This window comes from Marmota marmota, unplaced genomic scaffold (assembly GCF_001458135.2).
Source record: "Marmota marmota marmota unplaced genomic scaffold, marMar, whole genome shotgun sequence".
Lineage (NCBI taxonomy): Eukaryota > Metazoa > Chordata > Mammalia > Rodentia > Sciuridae > Marmota > Marmota marmota.
Window position 1 is genome coordinate 36,665,684 of NW_025999949.1, and position 23,461 is coordinate 36,689,144.

The following is a 23,461-nucleotide window of genomic DNA, read 5'->3' on the forward strand; positions in this document are numbered from 1 at the left end:
AGCAGGAAGGACTTAGCGATATCCCACAGAGCAGGTTTCAAGCAAAGGAAGAAACCGGAGCAGAGGCCATTTCCAAATGGTAGAGGGTCATCGGGGGACAGAGCAGCCTAAAGCTCAAGACCTGACACCGGACCTTCAAAGCACACAAAGCAGCAGACACTCCTGATGGGATGCAAGGTGCAGGGGAGAGCCCCAGTGGCCGTGGGGCACCCACAGAGCACTGTGTCCTGCAGAAAGAGAACACACCCAACCCCGACCAGGACAGCCTGGGTCCCGAGTCTCGATGGACGTATGAGGATGGAAATCATGCACATTATTTTCTTTTTGAGCTGCAATGGGATGAAATTAGATATTAATAACCAAGATATTGATAAGATTCCAAATATTTAGAAACTGGCTGACAACACATTTCTAAATAACCTATTGATCAATGGGGAGATAAAAAAGGAAATCAGAAAATATTTCCAGCTGAAGGAAGGTGAAAGGGGAGTCCTAGGCTGCAGAGGCAGCTGCCGCAGGCCCAGGGGCTGTGTTGGAGAGGGCAGGTCCTCGGGAAGGACCTGATCTTCCACCTTCCGTGTAATGGGGAGCCATTCAGAAAACACTCTAAGTCCACATTCAAATCAATGAGCGCTTGATTTATCTGGCCAGGGACTGTCACCCACCCGTTGAGACTGAAGCTCTGTGGGAGATCAGCAACCTCCTGGCCTGTGTCCTGGGAACGTAAAGACGCCATGCAAGTACGCCCATCACAGGGGTCAACAAACAGTAAGCTGGACCTGCAAGCCCTAAGCAGGACTGGAATTTTCCAGTTAGCAAGCAACGAGTACAGAAGCGAGAAAAGGCGTCAGCTCTGCAGCTCAGTTGACCACAGTCCCGGGTTCGAGCAGGCGCTAGGCAGTCGCCTCCTGAATTGGGGCAGGGGTTGGTGGGAGCGAGAATCTACCTCAAAGTCATGCATACCCACAAGGGCACCCAGGATGTGGCTCACCACGACCACCGCTGCATCCTGAAGAGGGTACGGTTTGTGGGGTACAAAGTGCAGAAAAACAATTCTTATAAGAAAACAGCTTTCATTTCAGCTCCTCAGAAACAGCTCTTATAACAGTTTTTATTTTTTAGTTGTAGTTGGACACTTCATTCTATTTATTTATTTTTAATTTATTTTTATGGGGTGCTGAGGACCGAGCCCAGGGCCTCGCATGTGCTGGGTGAGTGCTGTACCGCTGAGCCCCGGCCCAGCCCCATTGCAACAGTTTTTTAGAGAAGGCAGCAAAATGGAGGCTGAGGCCTGCCTGTGACAGTTCTTGCTTTATAATTGTCTTATCTGACTCATCAAGACCTTGTATCTATAATCTGGGTTTTTTTACTAATCTAGAACCTGTAACTTACACTCTTACTGATTCATCAGTTCCCACCACAACACCAGAAAACAGAACATGATGAGCAGACCAACCAGAGCAGGCAGCACAGGGGAGCTGGGAGAAGGAGAAGAGCAACCACAGAATCACGAGCTAGAAAGAGCTGGACCAAAGAGGGCCAGGAACTTACCTGTTGGTTCCTTGAGAGCATCGGGGAGAAGACAGGTGGCACCATCCAGCCTGTCCATGGCAGGACCAGAAAGAGGGCCTGTCACATGCCAACCCAGCTGGCTGGTAGCTGACCAGCAGGGCAGGTGGTGGGGCTGCCCCCAGGCCTTGTCCAGGATGGGATGCCATGCTAGGGGCCAGGGAGGCACAGACCCCGTCCTTCCTTCTAGGGGGAAGCCAGGCCTGATAGGCTGAGGACCAGTGTTTGGTGAGGCTGAAGATGGCCTAGGGGCTGCCCTGGTGCTGGGCTGTGTGGAGCATTTCTGCTAAGGCAGAGAGAAGCAGCCCTCCCTGTCTCATGGGGTCAGGAATATCCAGACCTCCTGGAGGGGTCAGCACCCACCTCTGGGAGGCCATCCGGGAGCCCTGCCCCTTGCCATCACCTCCCCAACAGCATTGTGCAGGTTCTGGGCTTGGGCTCTACAGGGGGAGTCCCTCCTTGAGGGCACCAGGAAGGAGAGGGCAGGCCTGGGGCTCCCACTGGTCGGAAGCTCTGTCCACACCCACAGGGCCCCCACCTTTGCAGACCCTGCCCAGGGCTCTGGCCTGAGGTGGATCCCAGTTAGGTTGGGGTCAGGTTGATCCTAAGACCACTGAAGGGGCTGCCCAGTGGGGTCACGCCGAGGTAGCCAGGAGGCTAGTCAGGCCCCGGGGACTGCAGGCCACGGCACAGGGTCTGGCTAGGAGCTGTGGCTCTGGACTTGCTCTGGAGAGCTGCCCAGTCACAGGCACTGCTGCGCCACACAGGAGCCTGGCGCCCTCGAGAGTGCAGACAGCTTTGCACCCTGGCCTGGGGCCTGCACACGCCCACCCACCACCTCTGCTGTCCCTTTACTGGCTTTTAGAAACCCTCTCTGACCCGCCAGACGGCACTCACTCGGTGGCCTAATTTCTGGGGTGGGGGCACACTTCTCCCTGCCTCCATGCTGGACACAGAGCCTCCCTTGCCCAAGGTGGCTGTTGCTGTCCCCTGGACTCTGTAGCTGGCTTGTTGTGGAGTGAGCAGGAGTCACTTCCCTGTTCCTGTCCTCTGTGTCCACATGGGGAATGGGTCTGCATCATGGGTGCCCCTGCCCTCGGCTCTGCCTGACTCCCATGTCCAGACTATACCTTGTCCTGGGTGCCCAGCGGGGATAGTGAGAGGCACACACGGGTTCTGGGTGGCTTGGTCAGGGGAAGAGAATGATCCTGGCAGGTGCCTTAAGACACCCGATCTGGCAGCCACCAGGGGTGGCTGGTCCAAAAGGGGCCCCAGGAGCTCCTCCCTGCAGCCCTGGGGCACAGTTGCCAACGGGAGCCGATCACTGGGTGCTGTACATGCAGCAAGAGGGAAAGCCTGCTGCCCTGCAGAGGCTGGAAGGAGGGGCAGTTGTTGGGAAAAGTATAACGCCAGCTGCACCCCAGAGAAAAACCTCAACATGGCGTCTAAGGACCTTCTCTTCCTACTTTCCCTTTTTTCCACTGGCTCGAAAAGTTCTCGCGGGTTGAACTCTCCTGCCGGCCCCAATTTCAAATCTCGCTGGCGGGGAACCTTAGCCCCAATAAGAACTAATTCCTGGGCTCTGGAGCTGATATCTGGAAGAACTTGCCAATGAACGGGTGGCCTGCCATTTACCTAAGCCCTGCCATCTCCCCTTAGATCTATATAAGCACAGAGCCTTTTGCAATAAAATTGGAACTCTCCCTGGCGAGTTGTCTCGCGTGGAGGATTCTTTCAGCAGTGGCCCTGCAGGAGACCAGGGGACCCCTTACAGGCACCAGCACCAGGGGCAGATGCTGATCCCACCAGGTGGGTGAGGCTCTGGGAGGTCGAGTGTCTTGCTCAACTCACCTGGTGAGGACCAGGAATGACCAGGCCAGCCCTGAGGAATGGCTTGGGTATGGAGAGGGGGCTGACAGGGTGAGGCTATGGGGCTCACCCAGGCCATACCCAGAGCTGAAGGGGCAGCCTGGGCATTGAGGTCACACATTGGCCCAGGTCTCAGGGGAGGCGAGATGCTGGTGGGGTTAAGAGTGACCGCTTCCTGGGTCACACTCCACCTTTCACAGCGCGCCAGGCTGAGGGCCCTCAGCTTGAGCCAGCGTGTCCAGAATGCCTATCTCAGGGCAGGTTCACGGGGAAAAGAGGCCAGACCCTTCCTCAGGGCCATCCCTCCTGTCTGCTGGGGGCAGGGTAATGCTGGGCCACTGAGGAGTTCGCCACACCAGGGAGCCAGGGTGCCACGGTGCCAGGGTGCCACGGTGCCAGTCCTGGCGGGGTCAGAACCTTGTGCTGACCCCAGGAGGCTCAGAGGATGGCTACTGGAGAGCGGGACTGGCCTGCTCCCAGGATGGGGACGATGTTTGCTTGGGCATCTGTAAATAGACTCCTCTCTCACTCCACCTCAGCCTCCAAACTGGAGAACTGTCCAAGCCTGGCAGGAAGCCAGCTGGAGCCTGTGCTGTCCTCAGGCCCTTCCCTGCCCCTGGGCCACCGCACCTAGCCTCTGGCCGAGTCAGGCCCCCAGCTCCCCTGGGTGAGTTCTGGCCCAGGGGCTGCGGGGCTCTGTGTGGTCAGGGGACAGCTGGCCTGGCCTTGGAGCAGTGTCTGCATAGCTCAAGACTGGGGTCTCTCTGAGCCTCTGTACCCAGATCTCAGGGATGTGGCCTGGGTGGGTGTCCCTCCGCCTCTGGGCGCTACTGGCCTGTGTTCCAGGGTGCCTCACCCCAGGGGCGCCTTCCTCCTCTGTGGCTGCTGGAGGCACCGGGGAAGGCCTGATCCCTCCAGGGGTGGTGAAGCCTCCTGCACTGCCCGCGCGCTGCCAAGGCTGCCCCAGGCGGCAAGTGCTGGAGACTGGGGTCTCCAGCCCCACCCCCATTCCACACCCACACTGGTTTTACATCATTTATTTCCTTGCAGAGGCTCAAGTAGAAAAATAAAGGAGCCAGGACAAAACCAGGGGACCAGGGTGGCCTGTCTGCCCTCCTGCGTGCCTGGCCGGCCACACCCTCCTGTCCCGGGGGAGGTGCTGCTCCAGGTGGTCGACTCTCCATGCCCACCCTGACCTCGCCCAGCCTCCTGGGAAGGCCCAGCCTTGGGCATCGGGCACTCCCGTCATGGCCAGGGAGGAAGGGGGCTGTGGGGGGCCCCAGGGGAGAGAGGGAAAGGGGTGACACCCTTGCCTTGGGGGGGTCACAGGCTGGGGGCCACGCCGGCGAGGAGGCCCAGGGCCAGCAGCAGGCCCAGGGTGGCGCTGCTGAGCAGGGTGCGGGCGGGCGCAGAGCTGTGTAGCCGCTCGTTGCACAGGTCGTCTTGGCAGCACTGGGTGGACTGGACGCCGCTGCTGACTTGGCCCTGCTGGCTGTAGTTGGGCATGCACGCGTCTGCGCACTCTTTCCTCACCAGGTTCCCCGACAGAGGCTCCACTGCACATAGACGGGGTGTCAGGCCTGCCCGCCTCACCCCAGCCCACGCCCACACAGCCCCGAGTCCAGCTGCCACGGGCACCCTCCACCTCCGGGCTAGGATCACCACTAAGACCAAACCGTCACGAGCGTGGCTCCCCCCTGGTCCCCCACACCCTGCAGCAGCTGGGCTGCCACCCACCTGTGGTCATGGTCCTGCAGTAGCGGGAGCTGGCTGGGCAGGTCTGCGGCTGCTTACAGTTGGTGGAGCTGGAGCACACGTGGCAGCGGAGTCCCCGGGCTAGGGGGTGAGGGGTCAGTGTCTCAGCTGGGCCTGGGGCCACTGCGCACAGAGATCCCTGCAGGACAGAACCCTCTCTACTCCTGCCCCTGCCCCTGAGCCCACGGATGCACAGGACCCTCACCCCCTGCACAGCTTGGGGGAGTCTGCTGGCCCTTCAGACTCCCTTCCTAGAGGTCCTGTCCTGGACCATGCCTGGGGAGCAGCCAGGAAGTGAAGAGGATAGAGTACCGGGGAGACCCTTCCTAGACCCTTCCTAGACCCTTCCTAGAGGTCTCAGCCCTGGGACTAGGCCCAGGACAGTTGTCAGGACACAGCTGCTGCTCCACCCTGATGGTTCTGAGGACGCGGGTTCTTGGCTTGGCTTCCTGAGTCTTGGGGAAGTGGGGCTAAGCCACCCCAGGGCTGTCAGGGAGGGGCTGGCAGCAGGGGCCGATGGCCCTGAGTCTGTCCTTCCCAGGAGAGCGGCATCTCAAGACAACTCCAGGCTTTGTGGCTCTCAGCCCGAGATTCTCCTGGTGCATTACAAAATTCCCTGATTCTGAAGTGCCCTAAGTCTGGGATTCTGCCAAGTCGAAATGGAGTTCGTTTTGCTCTAGATTCCAAGAGTCGAGCCCTCCACAACATCGGGATTCTCTGAGCCTGAACTCCTCCAGGCTTCCAGTGTTTGGTGATTGCCCTGGCTGAGGCTGAGGGTCTGGCAAACAGGCCAAAGCTGCCCACCCTCACTTGACCCCCAGGCCTAGCCTCTCACCTGGGCCCATGGCCACAGCCAGGATGACGAGGAGCAGCAGGACCGTCTTCATACCGAGCATCATCTGGGAGCAGTGGGGGCCCCTCCTCTGGGGAGGACTTATAGTTGGGATGGTGCCGTGGAGGGTGTGGGGTGGCAGCCCGCCAGCCAGTGGCATGCCATCTGGACCTGCCTCACTCTGCCTGGTCCACACCCACCAGCCCCACTCATGCCTGGCTCCTGCCAGCTGGAAGGACACTGCCCCTAGCCCACCTCTCTGGGCCTAGCCAGGGCTGGGTGTGCACAGGGCTTCCGTGTCCGTCCTGCCCTGCGGCTCCCTGCTTCTGCTCAGTCCCCTCATGGTCTGTCTGCTGGTCCTGGGTCACATTGTCTCTAACCATCTACCTGGTCTGTCACCTTGTGTCTTTGCCCTGCATTTCCCAACCCCAGAGAGGTCCTTCAAGCCACAGCTTGTCCCAGATGCTCTGGGGAACCCACTGCAGGGAGGCAGGGGAGAGGCACTGACCCTGCCTGCCTGGGTTCTGACTCAGGGTGCTGGGCCAGCCCAGTGGACCCTGGAGCAAGAACCCCAGGGAGTAAAGCATCCCTGCTGAGGCAGAGGTTGTGGGGCAGCTGGGTTGGTGGGTGGGGAGGAGGAGCCGCTGGGCAGGAACAGCTCTTGGAAGTCGAGTGTGGGCCGGGAAGGTGGTGTGGAGACCTTAGGCTGTGGAGATCTGGCCGTTGCAGATGCCTGTGGAGGCACGACTCACCCCCTCCCTCCCTTGGAGCCCATAACCCTCCCCACCCAGCACTCCCTGCCCTGCTCAGGGGCACAGAACCAGCACCATCCTGATCTGCCCGTCTGCTCAATCCTCCCAGGCCGGAGTTCCTCAAGTCTGGGCCCAGCATCCAGGGTCCTTGGCAGGTGCTGGCTCTGGTGCCGAGTGGAGGCAGAGGCCACTTCTTGCTCTGTGTGTGTAAGAGGGACTTTCTTTCCCCGTGAGCTAGTCTCTCAAGCACCCACCTCACTGGAGCCGGGGCTTCCCCTATGGGCCCAGCTGGGAGTGTGGGTGGACCCTGCAGGGTCCTCCTGCTCCCCCGGCTGCTGCCCCTGCTCTGGGGGGCCAGGCTAACATGGAGGGAGCTCTGGGCCTGTCCCAAGGCTGGGCCTGGGCCAGTCTGAAGTTCTTGGGAGCCCTGTGGTTCTGACACTGCTGGGCCCTGGTGGCCTGCACCTGGGCCAGCTGGCTCTGTGTTGAGCCGGGGGTAAAGCTAAGGCTGTAGGCGGGGGAACAGAGGACAGGCTGCTCTCTGACAGTCCCTGGGCCTGCCAGACCTGCCCAAGGACAGAGGGGGCACGGGTGATGCTTTTTGGGACCCGGAGGGGTGTTGGGAGTAGCCCTTTGGGGCGGCCCCACCTCTGCAGCCTGCGTGTGTCAGGGCTCCTGTTCCCTGGCTGATCCCGGTCCCCGGGCGCTTGCTTAGGGCTGCCACAGCCTCACAGGGTGGGCAGGCAATGCAGGGCCCATGCTGCCCAGAAGGCCACCCCAGCTCTAGGCCCGCTGGGCACAACAGGCCCAGGGTGTGCAGGGTGGTTGGAGGGAGGGTGACTTGGAGGCCTTGGGAAGCAGAACCCAGAGCTTGGGGACAGGGTGGTGAAGATGGGGCATGGCAGGTGGGAGGGGTGACTCACTGGGCTAGGAATCTGCTGGAAAAACAGGTTTGGAATTTCTGATGGGTATGATGGAGCTGGTGGGGCCTCGGGATTCACAATGGCTGTGTGTCCCGAGGCCAAGAGAGAAGCTGGGCTCCAGTTCTGTGGGGAGGGCCTTTGTCCCTGGCAGGGCTGCCTGAGAGGACGTGAGCTGGCTTCCCTGCGCAGTTTCCTGGCCCACGTGTGGAACAGCCTCGAAGGAAATCCACTCTCAGGAGGAAATGTGGACTCTGGGCTCTCTGTAGGCAGCAGCCAGATCGGGGCCCTGGAGGTATGGCGGGTACAGGAGCCCGTGGTGCCTTACTTCTGTCCCACCAGCACCCGTCTACTAGTGGAAATGAGGGCAGAGAGGACAGGCAGCACCCCTGGAGTGGTCTCAAGCCCTCTTACCATCTCCATGGCCCTCCAGTACCCTCCTCCCACAGAGCCCCTTCTCTCTCAGTCCCTGGGACCAGGACCCTGATGTGACTTGTACCCTCAGGACATTGGCCATAGGAATGGTGGAGAGCAGAGAGCAGGGACTCCACTGTGCTGCCCCTCGCCCAGCCCACTCCCTGAACTTGGCTGGGTGGCCAGGAAGTTGGGGAACAGGCCTGAACCTCGCTCTGGAGCAGAGACCTCTGCTGACGTCCCTCCCTTTTGCTTTCCTGTGGTCCCCCTGTGTGTGCCAGGAGGTCACCAGGTGCCTGAGCTCAGAAAGGAAGGCCCTGGCTCAGGGGGCAGAGCATGCTACTCCAGGCCCTCTGAAAGTGTAGCCCTGGTCCTGCCCTGGCCTGAAGTCGGACACCAGGCCACAGGTCAGGCCCCTGGACTGGAGATGTCCAAAAACCTTGGGGCAAAGGAAGGTTGCCATGTGGGCAGGCACGAGTCCTGGCCACTCACCCAGGCCCCTCCAGGCACTTCACTTATTCAGTCTACATTCTATCAGGACATACCATATGCAGGTCTCAGGCCCCAGGTCAGCGGGGGGAAAGAGAGATGGCAGACTGATCTGTGGTGTACGCGGTTATGCTGTTAAGGCGAGATTGCAATAAATCACCAAATTGATCTTAAAGCAGGAGACAGAAGCTCTATTCACCAGCCGGAGTCTGGACCCAGCAGCTGGCAAGCCAAGGGGCAGGCTGCAAGTCTACACCCTTTGACCCCCTCCTGGGGTTTGAGTGCATCTTTATGGTCCCAAACCATATTAATCATAAGTGGCTGTTGCTATGATTTAAAACCATAAAGAAACATCATGAGATCTAAAATCATAAGCAGAAGGGGGAGTGACCCCAAATGTCCCTAGTTGAGTACAAGTTAGAGAATGGTTACTAACATCTAGACAGTCAATTTCTGACAGGGTACATTGTCCAAGAAAAATGGGAACCAAAAGAGAACGATTTTACACTGTATGAGAATCGCCATCTTGTGTTGCCAAACATGCTCTGTAAGCAACTGTCCCTGGGCACAGAGGGGCTCTCCCTGGGAGAAGCACGTCGTCCATGACGTGGAGTCTCGGGTAAAATGGAGTCTGTTTGGCCGTGGCCCGTAGAGCCTGGCCCCTAACGCTGCAGACATGTGACCATCCAGAAGGTTGGGGCCGCGGGAGGGCAGACCTGGGTGGAGCCATCTAAATGAGACCCGAGGTGGCCATCAGCTGTGGAGCAAGGAGGACATCTTGACAAGGGCACCAGGGCCTGGTTCCAAGTCCCCTGTCACCTGGGGCTCTCCCAGAGGAGTCAGTGAGGCAGGGTTTCCCTTGGGCCACTTAGTCCCTCCAGATCACACACTTGGCAGGCAGGGCCTCGGTGACACAGGGAGGGGTGGGGCCTTCCCAGCATCACCCTGCCGGTGGAGTCATAGCTGGGCCTGTCCCCGGGGCCTGGGGCTCTTCTTCCACAGCCCTCCCTCCGAGCACAGGAGTCACCTTTGCGCCCAGCCACAGCCTGGAAGTGGGTCTTGCTCGCTTGCTTCCCAGGGCCTACATGACCCTGCCTGCGTCTTTGCTCCTGGCCCCCAGCAGTCATTCTCCAGTGTACCCTCCCCCCATGGCTGGGCTGGGCTGGGCTGGGTGCCGTTAGTGTCCAGGTACTGGGTCGGGGTCTGGGTGTGTGTCTGGCGCCATGCCCTGTGCTGGCCCTCCATCCTTGCTGGGCCTCTCCTCTCTGCCTGCCACGGTACACATCCAAGGAGCACGTCACGGAGTCAGCCTGAGCAACTCAGCCCTGCCTTGGGTGGGGCCTGCTCTTGGGAAGGGCAAGACTGGGGCCCTAGGCTTCAGAGAGGGAGCAACCAGTTCTCAGGCCTGTGCGGGAGGACCAACAGACACGGGCACCAAGGTCTCAGCCAGGGGTGCCTCGGGCCACCGTCTGGGTGATGACGGAGAAGACTTTAGTGAGTGATGATGAAGTGGGGCAGAGTGCAGAGGGCACAGCCATGGGGCCATGGGACCTTGGCACAAATGACTATGGGGACCCCAAACCAGGACGGCAGGCTTGTGGCAGTGTGGGCTTGCAGCACACCAAGGCCCCGAGGACCAGGTACCTGGCAGGTGATCTGCTCTCTGCATGTGGAGATAAATTCCTTCCAAGGTTCCAGGGAAGGACGAGGGTTTGCGCTTATGCTCAGCTTCCGGGCTCACCTCTCTGCTGAGCTGCAGTTCACTTCTCCTCCGTTATAGCCCAGAGGTGGTGTCTGCCAAGCCTGGAGCTCCATGGGGGAGGAGAACACAGCGTCTCCTCCACTTCCGTCCTTGGCCCTGCCTTCACTTGCTGCCCGCGTGCACCTCCACACTAGTTCATCTAGCCGTCACCCATTCCTCCATCATGCACACACTGGTCCACCATCTGTCCACTCATGCACCTACCCGTCATCCGTCCAGCCCTTCATCTACCCATCTATTCATGCATCCATCCCCGATCCATTCACTGATCCATTCATCCACCCATCCATGCATCAGTCCATCATCCATCCATTATCTATCCCCCCATCCATCCCTGTGCCCATTCATCCATCTTCCGTCACATAAATATGGTCGGAAGAGCACCGACATGGGCTGCTTGCCTGCTGGACAGCACACAGGAAGACCCACACGAACGAGGAGCATTCCTCCCCACAGAATTCACTTTTTCAGGACTGAGCTGAAGGTTTTATTTTGTTAAATAAGGAAAGCAAAATGCATTCTGGGACATCTGGTATGGACAGAGCCTATGAAGAGGAGTAGAACAGGGTGGGGGATGAGGAGTGGGGCGCCGTGTGGGTTGATTGTTCTAGAAGAAGCAGTGAGTTGGATCTTGTCACGACCTGGGTGAATTCAGCAGTGCTGCCCAATGACATTTCCCTTAGTCATGGGAACAAGTCCCAGGACGGTGATATCCATTTCCCAACTGCTCCCCGCCCTCTGGATGGGCCTTGGTCTTCTGACTCTCCCGGAGGGCCTCCCTGTGCCTTTGGAGTGTTCCTACCCCACCCAGGGACCCCTCCCTGTGAGTCAGTGCAGACCAACTCCCAGGGTGGAGTCCCACAAGGCCCAGGGGCATGGAGACCTTTAGCTCATCCCAGGAAAGGGCCACCTGGTGGTCTGCTTTGTTCCTCCAGGCCCTGTCCCCAGCTAGAAGTTCCCACTGGAGGGCTGTGCCCCCTGGAGATAGGGCAGATGCCAGGTTGCCTCTGCCTTGCTTCTCGTCTCCCCTGCCCTTGCCCACCCACACGCACCTTCCCTACGGGAGAGCGGTCCTTCTCAAGCTGTAGAGTAGCTACGGGGGGCTCCGAGACCCTGGGTCTGCAGGTGGAGGGCGGTAGCTCTGGGACTTGAGACACCCAGTCTTCAGACAGGCTCTTTTTAAGGATTATATGATATGAGGGGTCTGGGAGGGGCTTTGGGATGCTCGCCCAGAGGGGAAAGGGCGTGCCTGTGCACCTGCTTGCCAGGTTGGCCTCTGTCATGGGTCCTCGTCTCTGGGAGCAGCCAGCTCTCTGCACATGGCATGATGGGAGCGGGGGGACTGGGGTCCCTCAAGGCTCAGGTGGCTTCTGAGCTTTGAGTCTGGAGTAGGTGGGCTTGGCCTGGTAGCCAGGGACCCCACTTTGGTGCTCTGTCTGGGGCAGGGACGGGGAAGTTGACCCAGGAGTTTGCATGTTGTTACAAGTCCCCTCTTGGGGTGTGGTGACAACCCCAGGAGATGGAGGAGGCTCCCACACTGGGCCCTACCTGAGATCTCATTACCACAGTCCTCAGAGTTTAAGTGTGTTGTGAGCACCTAGGGTTATGTAGGGCGAGACGTTGGCAGGCCCTTGTGGGGCAGAGGAGCCGTGCCAGGACAGAGGTGCAGCCTGACTCGGGGCCCAGGTCTGATGAGCTGAGCTGGCAGAGTCTAGAGGGCCCCGCCTCCGCTCCAGAGCTCCCCACTGCCCTCCCAGCAGGGCCGCCACGGGCTGGCCCCCGGGTCTGGCTGGCCTGCACTTTGAGTCTTGGCCGAGTTCCTGTGGGCTCTGGATACCTCTCCCCGTCCTGGCCTTCAGGGGTGATTGTCCCAGCCTGCTGGCTCCTGTCCCCACATATGGCAATGGCTCCTCCCGAACCAGTCTAGCAGCAAGAAGGGACCTAGGAGGGCACATCTAAACCCTCCCCAAGTCCTGGTCCCCCATTTCCCTCCTTCCTCTCTTTCCTCTGTAGCCCCATCTCTGGCTGGCGGGGGCTGAGACTGCTGCCCCAGCCCTGCCATCCCCTCGGGATCCCCAGTGTTGTCCCAAGGAGGGGGCCAGACTCTAGACACAGATGATGATGGAGGGCCTCTGCCCACAGAGTGCCTTAGAGTCAGACCCGCCTCCTGGCCCTGCTTTAGCACCCTCTGGGCTGGCCAGGCTTATTGCCACTCTCAGGGGCCCACCCCTATTTGTTCCCAGCGTTTGGGCTCCTCCTAGTCCCGGGACCCACCCCCCTCCTCCAGGCCTTGGCTGTGCTGGGCCCACGGTCAGTGTCTTCCCATGGGCAGCATCTCAGCCACGCTCCCCAGGCCTGTCCTCCCTCCTCTCTGATACGGGGCCCCCGTGGGCTAGCTGCTTTGCTCACAGTGCCCCCCGCCTCTCCTGCTTAAGGGCAGGGACCCAGTCTGCTGTCCCTCGATATCCCAAGCCCAAGGAGCCTGGTGTGCAGGGGGCGCCTGGGTGTGGTGACTCAGTGTGTGGGAAGTGGAGAACCCAGGCTGCCCACGCCACTCCCCCGGAGCTGGGGGCTGGGGTGGGAAGCTCTTTGTGTCCCACTTCCCCATTGGAGGGGAATAGCGTCCCTGTCCCGCCTGCCCGTGGAGCAGGGAGCTCTGAGAGGAGGTGGGTGTGATGCCATGTGGCAGCTGATGGTCTCCCTGGGGACCTGCAGCTGGGGACTGCCCTCAGGGTGGGTCCCTCCTGGGTCATGCTGGGCTTTCCACCCTTAAGAAGAGAAGACCCATGTTGCTCCTGGATGGTTGTCCCTCCCGGGGGCCATAGCACTCCCAAGGGAACCCAGAGTGGCAGGCCACGCAGGGCCTGGAGGCTGGGGCCAGAGGGTGAGGGGTCCGACAGCCTGGCTTCCAGGGGGTGGCTCCGAGTGGGGGCACTGCCCTTCATTGTCTTCCCAGCGCCAGGTGTGGTGAGAGCGGAACGGGAACCCCACCCCATGCCCCAGCCCCCCGCTTCCCACGTGGTAGAAGGACACAATAGGAACTTGAGCAGGGGCAGAGCTGGCGGGCTGCCGTCTTGCAGGCGGAAGCCCAGCAGCTCTGCACAGGGACATGTCACCATAGAGGCTTGCAGCAGCTGTGAAAGGAAACCTCAGCAGCAGCAGCAGCAGGAAAACAAAGCAACGGCACCGTCCCCTCAGACTTAGTGCAGTGAAAGTCCCTGAGTTGTATGTGGAGTCCCGGACTGTCCACAAGCTTGTGCCCGCACAGGAGACGTAGAACACACCCCCCAGTGACATGGCACCAACTCCCTGCCTTGCTGCACCCCAAACTTGCTTATGTATGAAAGTAAGAACCCGGCTGCGCTCGGGGCTCGGACTTTGGGAATCATCCCTTTGGGCCGTGGCTCCACTAATAAAGTGTGCCCTCCAGATCTCGGTGTCCTGACCTCATTTCCAGCTACACCCATGTCCCACAGAGTGGCCACTGCACAGGACGGGATCAGCCAGGCAAGGCTGTTCAGGAACATGCAGGGCAGGGGGCTCGAGTCTGGGCACAAAGGGGCAGTGGCCAGTGGACAGGTGGGGCTCTGGTGGGGCCTTCCTCCTTCTGGGTGTGACCCTGTAGCAGGCAGGTGAAGAGGGTAGAGGCCAAGGGAGACTGTGGGGGAGTCTGGGTGCCTTGCCTCCCCCCCTGCCAGACTCCCAGAGTGGAGACAGACACTGCTTAGGGAATCTCGCAGCCACACCTGGCCATGAGAGCCGGCTCTGCCAGGTGGGCAGGAGGCCTGCCTCCACTTGCCTGGGCCCAGTGTTTGTTCCTGTCACCTGGGGCAGGGATATGGGGGATAAAGAAGTAGGGGAAGGGAAACGACATCTCTTCCAGCCTCTGAACTCCAAAAGGCAGAAGAGCAGGGAAGGACTCAGGACTGGACACTAAAGTGGGCAGGGCAGGCAGGCCCATGGCGGGAGCAGGGAAACCCAAGCCATGGCCTGTAGGACCTGGGCGGGTTCTGAGAATGGGCCTCCTGCTGCCCCTGCAGGCCAGCCCTGGGCTGAAGGTGGGGGAACAGGGTTCCTCCAGAATTGGGGGGCTCTGGTTTTGCTCCCCAGAAAGAGCCCTGGGAGGAGACGTGGCCTTGAGAGGCCTCAGAGTCCCAGGGCCTGTCAGGGGGTGGAGGGGATGTGGACCGTGAGGGCATGGGGCCCACGGCAGCAGGAGGGTGAGGCCACGTGGGGACACCAAGGAGGATGTGGGCACCCTGGGGGACACCAAGGCTCAGAAGAGCTCCCCAGAGCAGCCCAAGGGCACCCCCACTGGGACTGACTGGACACGCACTCCTAGCGCCCTCCTGAGGCTTGCAGTAGACCAAGGTACGAAGCAAGTGCTCTCTCTCATGCCTGGGCTTGGCCTCTTGGGAACCAGCAGCCTTTCCCAAAGCCCCCCGGCTGTCTGAGGTGCTGAGGCCCGTCTTCTCTCTGAGTGCGAAGACCAAGGACCAGAAAGACCCCCAGACCTGACATCTCTGCCACTTTATTCATTTCTCAGGACACCCTGGGGAACAGGCTGGGAGGCAACACTCTCTGGAAATAGGAGGGTCTCCCCATGCCCAGTGGGAATGGACAGCCCACCCCCTATGTCTCAATGCCGGATACCAAGTCCCGAGGCCCTGCCCCACCCCCACGGGGGCCACCAAGGGACCATTTAAAAAGCCTGTGTTCACCTGGACAGGGGCTGGTGGTGGTCCCTGGGCTGGGGGCACTGGCTAGCATTTGGAGTCCCTGGAAAGCCCTGGGAGGTAGGTCTGTGACTGGTCAGTGCTGTGGTCAGTGGTGGATAGGATGTGTGAGAGTGAGGAACAGTGAGTGACAGCAGTGGGTGGTGGCGGGTGGGTGAATGGGGTAAGAACGGGGGTTGCACGGGAGTGCAGAGAGATGCCCCAAAACTCACAGCCATGTTCTCCATGTCAGGGCTACTCCTGGCACAGGAGAGGCCCAGGGGCCCGACGGCCATGAGCACCAGGTCTTACAGGCACCCTTGAGAGGGAAAACCCCAGCCTGAGCCCCTGGGTCTTAGCCCTGAGTGGGGGTGCAGACAGCTGGGAGACCTGGGGCACCCCTCCCACTCCAAAGCCTCAGGAGCAGGAAAGGGCTGAGCATGGCTGGAGATGTCCCCTCCTGGGCAGCCTGTTGGACGGCCCCCAGGGCAGGAGGGGCTCTTTCCTCATCAGGGTAGGGGACTGAGGGGCTGTGGTCCTTCATTTCTCTCCTGGGAAGAGGGGGAGGGGTGCTAGCTGGGTCTGGGGCCCCCTCTGGGACGGAGTGGGGCACTGCTCAGGTGCAGACAGACTCGTGCTGCGAGGCGCAGAGATGCAGGCTGGACCCTCACCAAGCCGCGTGGAGCAGGGCCCACAGCAGGCTGGCGGCGGTGCTGGCCCCCAGGGTCCCCAGGCTGCCCCCGAGGCCCGAGGCTGCGCTGCGGTTGCACTGGCTGCCCTCGCAGCAGGAGACAGAGAGGGCGCGGCCGTCCGAGGACACAGTGCTGTTGGGGCAGGTCGGGGCGCAGGACTTCATGACAAGGATGCCGCCGGGGTTGGCTGTGGAGAGAGGACAGGGTTCATGGGTGGCATGAACCACAGGCCCAGAGGCCCCGGCACCCACCCAGCCCTGCCACCTAAACACCCAGGGCGCAGCCTGCTTTGGGGGGCTCCTGGGACTTCGAATGCTTGCGAGGGCTTGAGGTGGAGCCTTGGAGGAGTAGGTGGGGTCCTACTTTGGCACCTGCCGTGACCTGTCTCCCCCTTGCCTGGCACCGTTGTGGTCTCTGAGTCCAAGGAGCGACTTGGAGGCTCCTCCCTCCCTTCCCCTCTCCTCCTCTGGGCTTCAGGAAGGCACCGACCCCACCCTCAGCCCTGGTCACCTGGGGATTAGGAAACCTACGATGGCAGTAAGGGACAGGGTGGCAAGGCCCGTGGCCGGCACGCTGCCTCCAGGCCTCACGGCTGTTGTTGGGAGGTGACTCTGCATCTGTGTGCACAGGGCTCGGGGGGAGGCCGGGGGCTGTGGGGTGGGGTTGCAGTGCTGCCTGGTCCCCTGCCTGACACGCAGGCTCCAGTCGGAGGTGGGCAAGGACGCGGGCCAGCCCCCAGGGGCCTCTTGTTTACAACTGGCCCAGAAATAGGCGGGTGGGGTAAGGTGCTTCTGCCCCTCGCGGGCCAGGTCCCTGGGCCTCGGTCTCTCCATCTGGTAACAGTGGAGCCAGCAGCCTCTGCCCTTGTTCTGGGGTCACGAGTGAACTTGGGGTCGTGTTGGGAGCATTGGTGGTTGACAGCAGAGTTGGGGGCCAAGTCTGAACAGCCCTTTCCCGGCCTTGGCAGAGTGGAAGGACAGAGCCGCTGGGTCCAGGTGGAACGAAGCTCTCCTGGACACCAGGGAGCCTCTGAGGTCAGTGCGAATCCACCTGCTGGCTAAGGCTGAGTGGCCCTCTTGAGAGGCTCTGAGGACACAGACTCTCAGGGTGGCACAGGATGGCAGGCCGTGGCACCCCTTCCCATCCTGCCCTGCGTGAGTCATGGCTTGAGACCTGTGGTCAGTATGTTATTATGCCCAGTTTTTAAGCAAGGAGCTTTTTTGATGGGTCAGGTGAAGGAGAGGCAATGTTCACCGGCCATTTCTGAGTGATTGCTGGGGACATGGACGGGCACAGTGTCCTTGCCGGCACTGGTTTGAAGAAAGAAAGCTCTGGCTCTGGCCGGAGCTTGGCCTTCCTTCCCTGGCTGGGCTCTGAGCTGGCTTCCTCGCCCAAGAGATGGGCTACTGAGCCGGACCATTGCAGGCTCCAGTCAGAGGTGGGCAAGGACGCAGGCCAGGCTCGGCAGGGTCAGTCTCTGACGCAGCTTCAGTCCCTTACTGCCATCGCAGGTTTCCTAATCCCCTTTCCCTCCCTCCTCAGGGCCAGGAGAGTCAGGGAGTCCCACCACCTGCTGGGGTCAGCTTGGTGGCCCAGGGTGTGGGGTCCTTCCACCTGGACCTTCCTGCCAAGGCTGTGTCCCCAGCCTCCTGTTTTGCTCCAGGGTGCTTCCTGGTGCCCCCCAGAGGAGTGCCCCTGACTGCTTGTCAGCCTGGCACCCCGTTGTCCCATGGTCAGCGGTGACCCTGAGGTCCCTGGAGGACCGGAAGTCTGCACCCATCTCTGAACCCACCCCCAGCTGGCACTCAGGGACACAGTGACTATTTAGGGGAAGGGGCGTGGAGTGGGAGCCTGCAGGGCCTGAGAGAACCCCCATCCCAAAGAGGCCAGGGCCCTCAGGGCACTGGGCACTGTCTGGCTGTGAGACCCGAGGCTTCAGGCGAGGGGCGCCCAGTGGTCCTGAGCTACTGGGAACCACTGGGGAGAAGAGTGGCCCTGGGGCCTGGCATCTGTTTCTCTGGGTGGCACCTTGTTTCGTCTCCCAGCAGGAAGCCTGCAGGGCAGGATCTGGCCGCTCTTGTTCCTACCTGTGCCCAACTGGAGCCGTCAGGACAGTGGGCCCAGAGTGCCGACAGGGCCACTGCAGGCCACGGGCACCCCCTTGACCTGCCACCCCTGCATCACGTGAGCCTCGGAAGGGCGGGTGTGCCCGAGCTCGGGGGTACGGAGCAGGGCGGAGCAGGGTGGAGAGTGGGGCGAGGAGGTGTCTCCAGGCAGGCCCTGCTCTGCTGAGTAGGGGGCATGGGGGGGCACATGCTGCTTCCCCTTCATTCTCCAGGGCTGGCAGGTACACAAGGGCCACCTGGGTCCTTGTAGGGCCCGGGGAGGATACTGCCTCGGTAGATGGGGTGACTCTGAGTCTGAGGGGGCTTTTGTCATCTCTGGGAGCTGTAGGAGTCTGTGGCCCAGGGAGTGGCCCAGAGCTGCAGTGCTGCCTGGTTCCCCTGCCTGACACGCAGGCCAGGAGCCTGGGGACAGTCACCATTGCAGCTGCCATTTATCAGGGGCCAGAGAACCTCATGGACATGATCCCAATGGTGGCAGCAAGCTGCAAGGGGAGAGCACCCCAGGCTTAGAGGTGACACTGCCCAGAGGTGACACACCAAGGTCAGAGGCTCTGCCTGTACACTTCCTTCCTTCTCTGCAGTCTCACCTGGTCCTGCTGCCCCTTCTGGCCAGCTTCCCCACTGCCCAGTCTCATCCTTTGCAACTGGGTCAGGCCTTACAGCCCTCGGGGTCACCAACGGTGACCTGCTTCACTGTGCGCAGCACCTTCTCTTCTGTCCTGCTCAGCCCTGTGAGGTGACCTCTGGGCTACTCCTGTGCACTGCCCGGACTCCTGTCACAGGCACCTCTTGGCCCCACACCTGAGCTCTGGCCCTAGCTCAGCCCCCAAAGCCTGGGTGCAGAGGGGCACAGGAAGGAGGAGCTCTGGCCTGTGGAGGTGTGGGAAGGGCGGCAGGCAGTGACTTCTGGAGGAGGCTGCTCTGCTACCATGTGGACAGGGCAGAGATCCAGCTCAGGGAGTGGGCACTGGGGCAGGAGGTCATGTCCAGTCATGGCTGATTTGAGAGGGAGCTGGGAAGAGGCCAAGAAGCACACAGTAGGTGGAAGGCTGGGCTTAGGAGCCGGGGTGGAGTGGGGCTAGCGTCTTCCAGGTGCCAGTGTGTGGACAGCTGCCCCTGATCCCTCATCTCCTACATGGATTCATGGGTTGCACTGTGGACTGGAGGGTGTCCCTGGGATCTGACTGAGGTGGGGCTGGGCACTGGGCTCTGGCTGGGTGTGGAGGTGGGCAGGCCGGGGCCGCGTGGCCCAGGGTACTCACTCGCCCTGGTGATCACACAGAACTTGTCCGTCGGGGCACACTCCACTAGAGACTCGCAGTTCTCGTGGCCGCAGCACACGTGGCAGTGCAGGGCCCGGGCTGGGGGGAAGCACAGGCCGTCAGTCTGGGCTGGGCTGGGGCTGAAGGCCCAGCTGCCTGCCCTGCGGCCCACTCAGGGTCTCCTCTCTGGGTCTCCTCCTCCCTGCTCCAGGGGTGCTCCACGTCTTTGGAGGGTTGGGGGGAGGGACTTGGTGATTTGGACATGCTCCCAACTCCCTTCCTTCTGGTCCCATGTGTCAGTGCCGGGCCGTCAGCTTGAGGGATAGGTAGGTGTGGGGTGTGGTGTGGACAGGCTGCCCTGGGGCTGGGCTCACAGCCCCTCTGCCCAGGCTTTCCTGGCACCGTGAACTCCTGCGTTCTTCTGTCTCTGCCCTGCAGTGCCTCTACAGAGGACTAGAGAGAGTAGCGGAGCCATGACAGCTGAACCAGGAAAGGTCCTGATGAGTAGATAGCTGGTGAATGGATGGGTGATGGGCAGATGGATGGATGGGCGGGTGGATGACGGGGGAGGGGGGTGGATGATGGGTAGGTGAGTGGTCCTGAGCTACTGGGAACCACTGGGGAGAAGAGTGGCCCTGGGGCCTGGCATCTGTTTCTCTGGGTGGCACCTTGTTTCCTCTCCCAGCAGGATGCCTGCCGGGCAGGATCCGGCCGCTCTTGTTCCTACCTTGTGCCCAACTGGAGCCGTCAGGACAGTGGGTCCAGAGTGCCGACAGGGCCACTGCAGACCACGGGCACCCCCTTGACCTGATGGGTGTTTGGCAACGAGTGGGTGGGTGGATGCATGGGTGCATGAATGGGTGGGAGAAAGCAACAGTCCTCAGCAGCAGGATCTGTGCAGAGTGGGTTGGTTGGCTTCAGAGGTGATCTGGGTTCTAATCCCACCATCCCTGTCCCCTCCCTGTCTGAGCCAGGGTGTCCTCACCGATGAGATGGGATGAACAATGATGCTCTTGGAGTTCTCAGATCATGGAGTGGTGTGATGCATGACATGTGTGTGTCCAGTCCTCTCCTTCCTTGAGGAAGGAGGGCAGAAGCCTCCAGGATGGGGTGACCCTCATCCCTGGGATGAACAGAGTCTGCAGCAAAAGGCCTTGGTCCAGGCTGCCAGTGGTCAGGAGCTGGGCAGGCCCTGGAGATGGCTGGCTCTGGTGCTCTGTGGTTACCCCAACTTCTGACTACAAGGACTGTGTCAAGGCTTCCCTTAACAGAGGACAAACTGCCTGGATGTGGCTGGCCCAGGGACAGTGGTATGACCGGCAGCGGGTTGGAGCAGAAGGTACAATGGTCACTCTGTGGACGCTGTCTCCACAGAGTGAAGAGGGTGACCTGGAAAGGTCTTCTGGAGTGGGAGGCCCAGAGTTTGGCCTGTAGTAAGGATCTCTGTGGGCAGTCTGGGGAAGGGACGTGCTAGTTAAAGAGATGCCAGGACCTGGGGGCTACAAGAGGGCATGCAGGGGCCAGGAGGCTCCCCCACGGTGTCCTGTGTGGAGGCTGGGCTGCCGGGAGAGGTGCCTTGTAAGGAGTGTTCTGTAGGGAATGTCCCATAGGTTGTCATATGGGGGTGTCCTGTAGGGGTGTCTGTAGGGATGGCCAGTAAGGGTGTCCTGTAGGGGTGGTCTGTAGGGGTGTCCTGTAGGGGTGTCCTGTAGGGGTGTCCTGTAGGGGTTTCTGTTTGGGTACTCTGTAGGGGTGCCCTGTAGGGGTATCTGTAAGGGTGTCCTGTAGGGGTGTCCTGTAGGGATGTCCTATAGGGGTGTCCTGTAGAGGTGTTCTGTAGGGGTGTCTTGTAGGGGTGTCCTGTAGGGGTTCTCTGTAGGGGTGTCCTGTAGGGGTTCTCTGAAGGGGTGTCCTGTAGGGGTGGTCTGTAGGGTGCCCTGGTTCCCCTGGATATGCACACCTACTGTGACTGAAGAGCCCCACCTGTGCAATGAGGTGATCACACCTTCCACTCATGGGTCAGCCCATGTACAGCCATTGTCACGGCCCTGGGCAGAGAGTGGGGAGGGGCTTAGTCCCCACTCTGAGCTCAGAGGCCACACTTCTCGGGTCAGGGCTCTGGAACCACCCAAGGAGAAATAGCTGCCTTTGAGGTGACCCCTGGCCATTTCTGCCTCCTCTCTCTGCAGCGGGTCCCTGGTCCTGCCAGGCCCGAGAGGCACTCCTAGGGTTCTCTGAGCAAGGACCCTACCTTAGTCTCTTTCCTGAGATTCTCCAGACCCTCTGCCCTGGGCACTTGTGAGAGACCCCAGGATAACCCTTACTAGGTCCTCATCAGCTACCCACAGATGCTAAGCCCTAGGGTAAAGGTCTGGCCAGTGTCCTAACTCCTGACCCAGGCCTCTCAGCCCCTCTCTCCCACAGCGGTGTCCTGACCAGGACTGGTGAGACCTGAGTGGTGCTGTGGCCTGGGATCTTCCAGCACCCTGCCTCCTCTGGTGAGTGCCTAAGTTTTGTCCTTGCCATGTCCTCTGGAGTCAGCCTCAGGCCCTTGCCCAATGCCCCTGCCTTTGCCTCTCCAGCCTCCTATTGAAGGTGTCCCTCCAGCTGGGTGGATCCCCAAGGTTCCCTCTCCACACCCCCAGGGGAAGCTGATGGGGCTAATTATCCTCCAAATGATAATTATTCAGCTGGTAATCGCCTGCTGCAGAACATCCCTTCCCACCCCTGGCCTCATTTCTGTCCCCAAACCAGCTTATCAGGGTCAGGGCAGAGTGGGCTGGTGGGGGTGACCCACTCATTCTGTTTTGCTTGGGAACTTCCTTCCTCGAGTGAACAGTCCTGCACCCTGTCCTGGGGGGGAGGGGATGGAATTACCCCAGTCGAAGGCCAGCCCCGGTGCCCCGGGCACACAGTCTGCCTCTCCAGCCCTCCGCCAGAGTTCTGTCTCCACAAGAGCCAGGCCCTAAGTAGAGAGCCACAACATTTTTCCAGGCAGGGGACTGCCTGAGGGGCTCCCCTCACTCCCTGTGACCCCCAACCCAGGCTGAGGCTCCAGGGAGCACTCGGTCTCCTCGGCAAAGAGCCAGCCTCGCCAGTGCCCAGGCCCCCGCGCCCTGCCTGGGAGCCCGGCCCACCCCGCCTGCAGCCAGCGGCCTTACCCAGGACAGTACACACAGTAGCCAGGAGCAGTAACACCAGGAGGGGCCTCATCGTGGACATCCGCCAGGACTGGGAGCCGCCTGGGTAAGGGTGCCTTTATACAGCTGCGGGTGCCGGAGTCAGACCTGGTAATTTAGCAGGAAGATGAGCTTGGGATGGCAGGGCTGGCCTGACTCATGCCCCCAGGCTCCCTTGGCCCCACCCCCAGGGCTCAGGGCTCTCAGGAGGTCCTCTGTGCCCACTCTGGCTGTGCCTAGGTTCTGAGCCAGCCACCTCTCCTCCCTGAGGTCGATGATGGACACCTGTTTGGGCCTACTGGGGACTAATGCTGACTCTGACGTGGAGGTCCGGGCAGGGTGAAGGTCTGGGCTCGTCCTGGGGCTGATGGTGCTACTGGTCCATCACCCACAGAGCCGAACCTGAGGCAGAGCCGAGCAGCACCCAGCAGCCAATCCCCACCAGATTCCTGAGTCTGGCCTCCAGGCTGGACTGGGGATGGCAGAGTGCCCAGGGTGTGACCAGGGTGCCCAGGGGCCACAGGAAAGGGTCTGTGCTTGCATTGGTCCACGGGTCTCGCTGGGTCTTGGAGGCTGAGGGAGGAGCTCTGGTCCCTGGTCTCTCCTCCATCCCTCTAATAGCTGGCCTCCAGGCCTCCCTGTCCCTTTCGACCCCTCCCTGCACTCCAGGTGGCTCTGGCCCTCTTGTGTGGACCACTGGCACCTACCTCCAGGCCCTTCAGGACCTTGTGCTCACAACACGGAACCCAAGGAAGACTCCTTCTGTCTAGAACACCACCTCCCCTGTCCTGGATGTGCCCAGGAGGCACTCATATGGGGCCTGGCCCCTTCCCACACCCTCTCTGGGGACCTGGGTGCCCAAGGCTCTCTCTTCCCGCCCCCTTGGAGTGTGGCCGAGCTGCTGGCTGCCTGCTGCTGGGCCCCAGGTGAAGGGGCATTTGTCAGGTCCAGGGAGGGAGGTGGGGCGGTGAGGATGGGGTTGGGGAGGGAAGATGAGGGTCAGCTGGGGCGAGTCCCCTCCCACATACCAGGCACTCCAGGGGGTTGGGATGGTCTATTTTATTTGACTGTGTGTGTTAGACTTCCTTAGAACTTCCCTAGTTTGGACACATGATGTGTGAGCTG

General features: G+C 60.9%; 2 protein-coding genes across 3 annotated transcripts; both read right to left on the reverse strand.

Annotated features, from left to right (window-relative positions):
• Window positions 1–4,460: 4,460 nt before the first annotated feature.
• LOC107142975 (lymphocyte antigen 6 family member D) lies at window positions 4,461–6,179 on the reverse strand. Its single transcript, XM_015486544.2, has 3 exons — window positions 6,029–6,179; window positions 5,176–5,274; window positions 4,461–4,994 (listed from the first exon to the last, which is right to left on the reverse strand). The coding sequence occupies exons 1-3, from the start codon at window positions 6,090–6,092 to the stop codon at window positions 4,762–4,764; spliced, it is 396 nt and encodes a 131-aa protein (XP_015342030.2). The 5' UTR covers window positions 6,093–6,179; the 3' UTR covers window positions 4,461–4,761.
• Window positions 6,180–14,554: 8,375 nt separating this feature from the next.
• LOC125616508 (lymphocyte antigen 6D-like) lies at window positions 14,555–22,382 on the reverse strand. Of its 2 annotated transcripts, XM_048801888.1 has the most exons (3): window positions 22,319–22,376; window positions 19,158–19,256; window positions 14,860–15,956 (listed from the first exon to the last, which is right to left on the reverse strand). In XM_048801888.1, the coding sequence occupies exons 1-3, from the start codon at window positions 22,368–22,370 to the stop codon at window positions 15,745–15,747; spliced, it is 363 nt and encodes a 120-aa protein (XP_048657845.1). In that variant the 5' UTR covers window positions 22,371–22,376; the 3' UTR covers window positions 14,860–15,744. The 2 variants fall into 2 exon arrangements, with proteins under 2 accessions (XP_048657846.1, XP_048657845.1); XM_048801889.1 differs by lacking the exon at window positions 19,158–19,256 and having other exon boundaries at window positions 14,555–15,956; window positions 22,319–22,382.
• Between the last annotated feature and the right edge of the window lie 1,079 nt (window positions 22,383–23,461).